Raw genomic sequence first — 11,017 nt, forward strand, 5'->3', positions numbered from 1 at the left:
TCTCCTGATTTCTGAAAGTTTCATAAACGCTGATTTTCTTCATACTCGCATTCGTGTGTTGATCACTTCTAAAGTGCAATTCCTGACACAGACAATTTGCATTTAGCCACGCCCACAAAACTCCAGAAAAGGTAGACAGATAGTGAGGAGCATGAAATGAATGATCAGGGTAAAGACTGAAAAACAGAAATAGAAGTTATTTTGACTCACTTCTGTGCCTAAAAAAAGTATGTTGTTGTAGTAATAATAATAATAATAATAATAAATGAGCCCTAAACCTTATGTCATTTTAAGTATTTGTTTACAGTTTACAGCTGTGTGCAGACAGACCGCCACATCTTCCATTTATACAGTGCCATTTATTTTGTTATAACTGAATGGTTCATTTTATTTGTCTTAATTTATCGGTTTGTTTTGGCTCACAATTAATGCATATAATATAAAATTACATTAATAGCATTTAGCAGACGCTTTTATCCAGAGTGACATACAACACACCTGGAGCAGCCTGGGGTTCAATGCCTTGCTCAAGGGCACTTCAGCCATTCCTGCTGGTCCAGGGAATCAAACCAGCAACCTTTTAGGCCTAAAGCTGCTTCTCTAACCATTAGGCCATGGCTTTCCAAATGACTGGTTTTCACAAAATGTTCTTGATGGTACTCTTAGTCTCTGGCATAGTGACTCGTATAGGTTTTAGATCAAGACTCTAAAGCACTTCTATAAGTCACCGTGGAGAAGATAAGGGCGTCTACTCAATCCTATAAACATGATAATAATAAGAAATTTAAAGTATATTTCATATATAAACATGTCATACACTACCATTCAAAAGTTTGGGGTCACCCAGACAATTTTGTGTTTTCCATGAAAAGTCACACTTTTATTTACCACCATAAGTTGTAAAATGAATAGAAAATCTAGTCGAGACATTTTTCTGGCCATTTTGAGCATTTAATCGACCCCACAAATGCGATGCTCCAGAAACTCAATCTGCTCAAAGGAAGGTCAGTTTTATAGCTTCTCTAAAGAGCTCAACTGTTTTCAGCTGTGCTAACATGATTGTACAAGGGTTTTCTAATCATCCATTAGCCTTCTGAGGCAATGAGCAAACACATTGTACCATTAGAACACTGGAGTGAGAGTTGCTGGAAATGGGCCTCTATACACCTATGGAGATATTGCACCAAAAACCACACATTTGCAGCTAGAATAGTCATTTACCACATTAGCAATGTATAGAGTGGATTTCTGATTAGTTTAAAGTGAAAAGAACAGTGCTTTTCTTTCAAAAATAAGGACATTTCAAAGTGACCCCAAACTTTTGAACAGTAGTGTAATTCATGCGAATGAGATGATTTGAAGTTGATCGAGTGAAGAATTGCATTCGTTAGTCTTCTTATGTGTAAATTTACACACACTGAAGAGCGTGAGAAGGATAATGTTTTTCTGAAGTCATGGGATTTTCCCGAACACCAAATTTCTTCTGTAAACGCTCGTACTATCTATTTCTGAATAAATCTGTTCATAAATGATCTATCAGCATGAAAACATTACCGCTATTCAGGGAGGATTCAGAGCTTCAGCCCACGAGGTCTGGTGGCCCTGCCCGTTCTTAATAGGATCACTGTAAACATTGCAAACTACCTCATATCCACCATCTTGTATCAACAAACCCTTCGCTTTTTTTTTCCCCTGTTTCTGCTTGTTACAGCCTCCAAATAGCCAAGATCACCCTTCTGTTCACACAGGCTTTCAGAGCAAAGCACCGAGTGTGTGTTCTCACCTGCAGTCCCGAGAGCGCCGGGTGGTGTGTGGATATGAGAACGCCTCTGCTGCTTCACATGCTGTAGGAGTTCATACAGGACGTCACCTGGAAGCCAAAATCAGAGCAATTTATTATACCTGACATATGATTTTAGTTTGTTTGTTTAATTAATTAATAAAGCAAGACATTGGCCAGTGACTTGTTGACATTGTTGTTGTGGTTGTAAATACAGCGTATGACATTAGAAGCTTGAATTTTCCACTACATCAGAATTTAGACACTAGTTTGTGTCTGTATTAACGCACTTAACTAGATCACTAACTCACCATACTTTATTAGACTGTTTTAGCTTCTCAATCAGGTTTCCAGCCGGCCAAAAACATGCACTGCAAAAACATGATATCTTCTTAAGAGAAAATATCTTTAATATGGATTAATTTATCTAATATTTAATTAATATTGTCTGTCTTTTTTTTCATGGTCTATCAGATATATTCCATTCAGCGAACATGATACTGAACGAGTCAAAGACGCGTAGCTGAATGGAATATATCTGATAGACCACGAAAAAAAAGACAGACGATATTATTATTATTATTATTATTATTATTATTATACATTCCTTTCAGGTGTTCAATGCATCTTTTTCTTTCAAAATTCTCTCAAAATCTTCTGTATTTAATGAAGCAAACCTGGCGGCCATGTTTGTTTACAAATGGTCACAGCCGCTCGCTAGTGCAGAAGTTTTACGTCTCCGATGTGTGACGTCATGTTGTCTTGACAACCATGCAATATCGTAAACCATATTCAACACTCATTCTCCATTGGGTAGAGTGATGTAATACACGTAGGATAAGCGATATACTAACAATATTGCATGCTATCAAACCAAATGAATGAAACCCGCTAGAAGGGAATAGAACATGTGTCCTGTATGGATAATAATTCTGATTAGAAGGTTATTAGAACTCAAATCTTACTTTTAGACACTTTTACTCATTTCAAGCTTTAAATTTTCTCATTCTATTGGCAGATAATTTCATTTCTTTCTAGAATGAAATGCTTAAAATTAGCAAAATTATCTGCCAATATAATAAGAAAATTTAAAGCTTGAAATGAGTAAAAGTGTCTAAAAGTAAGATTTGAGTTCTAATAATTTTCTAATAAGAAATATTAGATAAATTCATCCATATTAAAGATATTTTCTCTTCACAAGGTATCATGTTTTTGCAGTGTGGCCCTGGACAAAACTTTTATTTGTGTGTTGGGAGATGAATTTATGACTGACCCTGCTTCATTAAGAACCCCTGTACACCTGGACATTCATGCAATTATTGGTGTTTTTCCCTGATCTTCTTTTGACCAGTCTGGGTGACTCTGTGCCCTCTGTAGCGTCTGAGTCCTGTTCTTGGCTGATGGGAATGAAACCTGATGAGAACTTCTGCTGTTGTAAATCATCCACCTCAAGGTTCGACTTACTTGTGTGTTATGAGATGCTTTTCTGCTTACCACATTGGTAAAGAGTGCTTATTTGAGTTACCATATCCTTCCTGTCAGCTCAAACAAGTCTTGCCAAGCAAACCTGGCTCTCTGACTTCCTCAGTTCATTTCCTCCCACAGACCTGCCCCTCACTGCCCCCCCGCATGAACACGACAGACTGTTGTGCCTGAACATCCCCAGAGATCAGCTGTTTCTGAAACACTCAAACCAGTCCATCTGACCCTAACAGCCACACCACGCGTGGTTAAAGTCATTTATTCCTCATGTTGGTGTTCGATGTGAACTGAAGCTCTGAAGCGTGACCGGCTGATTGGAGCAGATGTCCTGCACAGTTGTTCCCAGTCAAGTGTTCAGTGAAAGTAGAACTAGAAATCTTGTCTTGGACAGCAAATTAGCAAAACAGCTCCATGTTTATTAGCTCACTAATGGGGTTAGAACATTAATAAGAACATTGTTGGACTCCTTTTGGGTCCCGTTCAGGGTGTATCTACAAACACTGACTGTTTTCCCCTTTTGTCATTTCACCTGAACTGGGACAGCGCAGGCGGAAATCCTCCTTGGTGAGTAGACACAGCGCTCTGCCGTTCATCTCAAACTTCTCATGATCAGCACGGCGCAGGGCGTATTCCTTCTGAGCCCAACGCAGCCACAAATTTACATCGTCCTTATCCCACAGCGACGGATTAATACCTGATAAACCACACACACACACATATATATATATATATATCATACCACAGCTTTTACACAGGATAACTTATATAATGAGGCAAGTTTGGTTTGTTTAAAGTCACATGTTTTATATAATAACACAAAAACGCATGATGAGTCATGAATTATTTGTGCCTGTCTGTTTTTTTCTTTTTTTATATTATTTTATTGCACATACTCTTTAATTTAAAATAATAAGGCACTAATTACAGTATCTCTCTTAGTGCACCACATTAGTTTTTACTTCTGTAATATGTTGTGTACTGTACTTTTATCATAAATAGAGCATGTTTTATTATTATTATTATTATTATTATTATTATTTTAATTTAAATTATTTTAAATATTAAATTAGTATCTAAAAATAAATAATCCATGAGATTAATAGCATACAATAAAATGCTGTCTGAAAATAGTCATTAAAAAAATGCAAATGCAGAAAAGATGCCGAAACATCTATTTCAATTTGACTACAAGAGTATTTATTTTATTTCATTAACAACAAAGTACTTTACTGTTTTTATTTCTGTTCTGTAATTTCATGTCACACTTGTAAAAAAGAGACAATGCATAAATATACTGATTTAAAATTGTACTTTATCACTAATATATCTTAGAATTATTTATTGAATTCATCTATTTTGTAATTAATTTATTAGATATTTCTAATTGCTTAGCATTTAACACACAAGAATGGGAATTATTTACCTGCAAATAAATACATCAACCATGAGATATTTTAGCTTTTAAACAATGAAGAGATAAGAAATCAAAATAATCATCAGAACTCAGGTGTGGGCGGCACGGTGGTGTAGTGGTTAGCGCTGTCGCCTCACAGCAAGAAGGTTCTGGGTTCGAGCCCCGTGGCCGGCGAGGGCCTTTCTGTGCGGAGTTTGCATGTTCTCCCCGTGTCCGCGTGGGTTTCCTCCGGGTGCTCCGGTTTCCCCCACAGTCCAAAGACATGCAGGTTAGGTTAACTGGTGACTCTAAATTGAGCGTAGGTGTGAATGTGAGTGTGAATGGTTGTCTGTGTCTATGTGTCAGCCCTGTGATGACCTGGCGACTTGTCCAGGGTGAACCCCGCCTTTCGCCCGTAGTCAGCTGGGATAGGCTCCAGCTTGCCTGCGACCCTGTAGAACAGGATAAAGCGGCTAGAGATGATGAGATGAGATGAGATGAGAACTCAGGTGTAAATTCAGGACTTACGTAATCGTCCAGGAAGTCTGCAGAGTTCGTCTGGTGTTTCAGGAAACATGGAGCTCGAGGGGTTTGTGGTGTTGTGGTCAGGTTCCCCTGCATCCTACAGACATCAAAACCATCACAAAACAGCTGTTTGCTTGTTTGTTGAAGAAGTGGAATGATAAAGTCATAAATATTATTTATATTTTTGTGAAGAAATATGTTAAGAAGAATTCCCTCAGGTCAGATTGTATATTACATTTAATTTGTGTACTGTAACAAAATATTTGTATTATTTTGAATGTTTTTTGTTTGTTTTTTCATTTTAATCAAATCTTTTTTTTTCAAACATGGAACTTTAAGTGCCTTGCTCAGCAATAAATAAGTAGATAGATAGATAGATAGATAGATAGATAGATAGATAGATAGATAGATAGATAGATAGATAAGTAAATACATAAATAAACAAGTAAACAAACAAACAAATAAATAAATAGAAAACCAACCAACCAAATAAATAAATAGCCATACATCCATTGTAGATGTGATGTTCAGATCCTTTTGAAAGTGTCTATCTATCGATCGATTGATCTATCTGTTCTGTTCTGGGTTTTTTTATTGTAAGCTGTTTCTTGTTTTTCTAAAGTTGCTCTCAATTTCTTGGGGTGTATTTCAAAATATATATAAAGCCTGTAGACCTCAGATATGCTGAAATGAAAATAATCATTAGAACAACAAAAGTTATTTTATAAATATATTAATATTTTACTATCATTTTTGTATTCCTCAATTTAATTCTATATTTAATTCTGCATCTCTCTCTCTCTCTCTCTGTGCAAAAGCATATGTAAAGAAATGCTGTCGACCAAAAACAGCTTAAAAAATAATGAAATGAAATGTTTCAGCATAAAAAATACTATAAACAGTAATCAGTGAGCCATAATAAATGAAACAGAGTCAGTATTTGGTGTGAGACGAAATTCCCTTTGCTTTAAAAAAAATCTCCGTCTCAGGTCCAGTGAGGTCAGTTTTATGTGGAAATGATCTGTAGGTTTTCCTGAGCATCTTACAGAACCAGCCACAGTTCTTCTGGACACTTTGACTGTCACACTCACTTCTTCATTTTACACCCAAACCCAGCAGCCTTCATTATGCTTTCTTTTTCCATCTGAAAAGTGTCTCTTATGGAATATGCTGCTCAGATACAAACTTTTTTTTCCCCTAACATTTAATTTTGTGCTGGAAAACGAACATTTGGACTCTAAAATGTTTTTTTACTGACTTGATAATGTAGAAGTCACAAAATAGAAATCTACAACAAAGTTTGTATGAAAAACACAATAGAATACCTCAGACTCTGTGTGTGTGTGTGTGTACTTTATATATATATATATATATATATATATATATATATATATATATATATATATATATATATATATATATATATATGTATGTATAATGTATATGCATGTATGTACATATGTAATGGAGTATAATTGAGTATTCATCAGGCATTTACTTTTCAAGAAAAGAGCCCAGGTTTCCTGTAAGCGGTCTGATTTACTGCCTGTTTTCTTGTAGCTGTAAAGTGAAAGGATCACTGAGGGCAAAAGTGAAAGTAAACAGTGTGCTGGTGTTGTGCAGAGCAGATTTGTGCTTTTCAGTAGTTTTGTAATGTTGTTGAAAGCAGTTATTCCTTCATACTGGATGTTATACTGTATAATGTTCTAGCTCTTAGCCATATTTGAATGATTGAACCAAATCTAAAATTTGATCCCTTGGATGTTCGACTTTAATGAATAACACACTGCTTTAAACTGGGATCCTGAGCTTTATAAAATGGAGGCTGGATTTCCTGTAGATTGTTCTGTAGCCTAATGGTGTGTACAATGGCTGTCTGTGAGGATTCAAATAACCATTCCTTAGTGTGTGTGTGTGAGAGAGAGAGAGAGAGAGAGAGAGAGAGAGAGAGAGAGAGTGTGTGTGTGTGTGTGTGTGCGCGTGAACTCTTACCGTGATGAGTTTTGGTGCTGTAGAGCTGTTGGTCATGATGTTATTCCCAAACTGCACATCACATTAGTTTGATAAATAGTTAAAGTGCTCAGTGAAGGAGCTCTTCAGTTTGTTGCTGTGGATGTGGAGAGAGATGAACTGCAGTGTTCCCCAGATGCAGTCGGTGCTGAAGGAGGGTCAGGCTGCTGCTCGTGTAGAAAACCTTCCGGGAAATGAAAGTGAAAGAGGATCTGCATGTGGGATTTACAGAAACAGCAGCAGCAAGAGGCTGAAACTCCCAGGAACATCAGGGTCCGAGCTGCTCAGCTTCTAGTGTGTTGTGAGACCATGGAGGGAACTGAACAAAGAACCTTCTGAGATGAATTCATTCTTTAATTCGTTCACTTATGGAATCATATTCGTCTCTTTGCATCTATAATAACCACTTAATAATGAAACTGAAGGGTCACTGCTGCCCTCTACTGGTGGTTTATCTTTATTTCATTTTATTTGTTTCAGGAAAAAAACGTAGCTGCACAATATTTATAAACTTTTTACTAGAAGTAAATATTAATGTTCATAAAGTGTGAAAAAAATATTATTTTGGAAATTTGTTCTTTTTGAGTTCATGACTTTAAACAGCAATAAATAAATAAATAAATAAATAAATAAATAAATAGCTAGCTGAATTTTTATTTGCAGCATTCTCAGACACAAACACCTCTTACAAACTCACTGAAGTCTGACTTAATAACTCACTTATTTTTCACTAAATAACTCAGCATTTATTTCGGCTCTCGGATGACTGTAACCTGCTGAATCAGTTCCTCTGATTGGCTGCTAAAATTAAAGCATGTTTCATGTAATTTAGATGTAGGTGATGGTAGCATCTTTGCAGCCTCATGATGTAAATAAAGGACTAGTGGGCTGGTTTCCATGCCACCGAAGTTATTTCATCAGCTGTGCTCAGATCAGCGCTCATTTTAATGTTACACAACTACAACCCCGATTCCAAAAAAGTTGGGACAAAGTACAAATTGTAAATAAAAACGGAATGCAATGATGTGGAAGTTTCAAAATTCCATATTTTATTCAGAATAGAACATAGATGACATATCAAATGTTTAAACTGAGAAAATGTATCATTTAAAGAGAAAAATTAGGTGATTTTAAATTTCATGACAACACCACATCTCAAAAAAGTTGGGACAAGGCCATGTTTCCCACTGTGAGACATCCCCTTTTCTCTTTACAACAGTCTGTAAACGTCTGGGGACTGAGGAGACAAGTTGCTCAAGTTTAGGGAGAGGAATGTTAACCCATTCTTGTCTAATGTAGGATTCTAGTTGCTCAACTGTCTTAGGTCTTTTTTGTCGTATCTTCCGTTTTATGATGCACCAAATGTTTTCTATGGGTGAAAGATCTGGACTGCAGGCTGGCCAGTTCAGTACCCGGACCCTTCTTCTACGCAGCCATGATGCTGTAATTGATGCAGTATGTGGTTTGGCATTGTCATGTTGGAAAATGCAAGGTCTTCCCTGAAAGAGACGTCGTCTGGATGGGAGCATATGTTGCTCTAGAACCTGGATATACCTTTCAGCATTGATGGTGTCTTTCCAGATGTGTAAGCTGCCCATGCCACACGCACTAATGCAACCCCATACCATCAGAGATGCAGGCTTCTGAACTGAGCGCTGATAACAACTTGGGTCGTCCTTCTCCTCTTTAGTCCGAATGACACGGCGTCCCTGATTTCCATAAAGAACTTCAAATTTTGATTCGTCTGACCACAGAACAGTTTTCCACTTTGCCACAGTCCATTTTAAATGAGCCTTGGCCCAGAGAAGACGTCTGCGCTTCTGGATCATGTTTAGATACGGCTTCTTCTTTGAACTATAGAGTTTTAGCTGGCAACGGCGGATGGCACGGTGAATTGTGTTCACAGATAATGTTCTCTGGAAATATTCCTGAGCCCATTTTGTGATTTCCAATACAGAAGCATGCCTGTATGTGATGCAGTGCTGTCTAAGGGCCCGAAGATCACGGGCACCCAGTATGGTTTTCTGGCCTTGACCCTTACGCACAGAGATTCTTCCAGATTCTCTGAATCTTTTGATGATATTATGCACTGTAGATGATGATATGTTCAAACTCTTTGCAATTTTACACTGTCGAACTCCTTTCTGATATTGCTCCACTATTTGTCGGCGCAGAATTAGGGGGATTGGTGATCCTCTTCCCATCTTTACTTCTGAGAGCCGCTGCCACTCCAAGATGCTCTTTTTATACCCAGTCATGTTAATGACCTATTGCCAATTGACCTAATGAGTTGCAATTTGGTCCTCCAGCTGTTCCTTTTTTGTACCTTTAACTTTTCCAGCCTCTTATTGCCCCTGTCCCAACTTTTTTGAGATGTGTTGCTGTCATGAAATTTCAAATGAGCCAATATTTGGCATGAAATTTCAAAATGTCTCACTTTCGACATTTGATATGTTGTCTATGTTCTATTGTGAATACAATATCAGTTTTTGAGATTTGTAAATTATTGCATTCTGTTTTATTTACAATTTGTACTTTGTCCCAAGCGGCACGGTGGTGTAGTGGTTAACGCTGTTGCCTCACAGCAAGAAGGTCTGGGTTCGAGCCCCGTGGCCGGCGAGGGCCTTTCTGTGTGGAGTTTGCATGTTCTCCCCGTGTCCGCGTGGGTTTCCTCCGGGTGCTCCGATTTCCCCCACAGTCCAAAGACATGCAGGTTAGGTTAACTGGTGACTCTAAATTGAGCGTAGGTGTGAATGTGAGTGTGAATGGTTGTCTGTGTCTATGTGTCAGCCCTGTGATGACCTGGCGACTTGTCCAGGGTGAACCCCGCCTTTCGCCCGTAGTCAGCTGGGATAGGATCCAGCTTGCCTGCGACCCTGTAGAAGGATAAAGCGGCTCCAGATAATGAGATGAGATGAGACTTTGTCCCAACTTTTTTGGAATCGGGGTTGTAGGAGTGGGCAAGATGACAAAAAAAATCATGATTCTCAGAGATATTTCTGTACGTACTGATGTACGCTTACTTTATTAGGAAGACCTGTACACCTGCACATTCATGCCGTTATTGAATCAGCCAATCATCTGGCAGCAGTGAAATGCAAAACATCATGTAGAATGAGGGAAAACGTGTGATTTCTGTGGCTTTAACCACGACATGGTTAAGTAACTCATATAATCACTACAACTGTAGCAAGCAGAAAAGCATCTCAGCATAAACGACAGATCAAACACTGAGGTGGATGAGTTAGAACAGTTGAAGGCCACATCAGGTTCCACTCCTTCAGCCAAGAACAGGAAGCTGAGGCTCTCATGGCACAAATTCACCCAAACTGGACACCACCTGGTCTTTCTGCAGGCTTCAGCTGGCTGTTTGGACATGTCCATGAATGAGCAGGAGTGCAGGTGTTCCTATTAAATTGACTGGTGTGTGTAAATGTACGTATTAAAATGTCATTATTTTCTGGACTAAAAGTTGAAAACATAAATCTCTACAGTGTTTAAATTTGTTAAACATATCTAGTGCTCGTTGGTGATTTCTACAACCTCAAATCAGAAAAAGTTGAAATTGAAATTAAAACTGAAAACAATTATTTATAAATAATCTTTGACCCATATTGCACTCAAAACAGTACAACAGCACATTTCATGTTTTATCTCATGGATTTTATTGTGGGTTTTTTGTTTTTTGTTATTTGTTTTTCAAAATAACCACATTTCAATTTTGATTCTTGCAACACATTTAAAAAAAAAAGTTGGGACAGTAAAGTATTTCTTACTTTATAATGTGTATAACGCTCCTGTTCCTTCTCCGGACACTTGAAAGATGT

The 11,017-nt window shown here is 37.7% G+C and overlaps 1 protein-coding gene across 2 annotated transcripts in view; it reads right to left on the bottom strand.

Moving 5' to 3' along the window:
* Positions 1-7,508, bottom strand: part of etv7 (ETS variant transcription factor 7) — a 51,160-nt gene extending 43,652 nt beyond the window's left edge. The window contains exons 1-4 of one of the 2 annotated variants that reach the window (XM_060938604.1): positions 7,173-7,508; positions 5,184-5,277; positions 3,792-3,956; positions 1,784-1,870 (exon numbers count right to left, since the gene is read on the bottom strand). In XM_060938604.1, coding sequence (XP_060794587.1) covers positions 1,784-1,870; positions 3,792-3,956; positions 5,184-5,277; positions 7,173-7,208 — 382 coding nt within the window. In that variant the 5' untranslated portion in view covers positions 7,209-7,508. The remainder of the gene's footprint in view (positions 1-1,783; positions 1,871-3,791; positions 3,957-5,183; positions 5,278-7,172) is intronic. The other variant, XM_060938603.1, reaches the window with a different exon arrangement.
* Positions 7,509-11,017: the final 3,509 nt, after the last annotated feature.

Source organism: Neoarius graeffei, chromosome 13, assembly GCF_027579695.1.
Source record: "Neoarius graeffei isolate fNeoGra1 chromosome 13, fNeoGra1.pri, whole genome shotgun sequence".
In the NCBI taxonomy this organism is placed as follows: domain Eukaryota; kingdom Metazoa; phylum Chordata; class Actinopteri; order Siluriformes; family Ariidae; genus Neoarius; species Neoarius graeffei.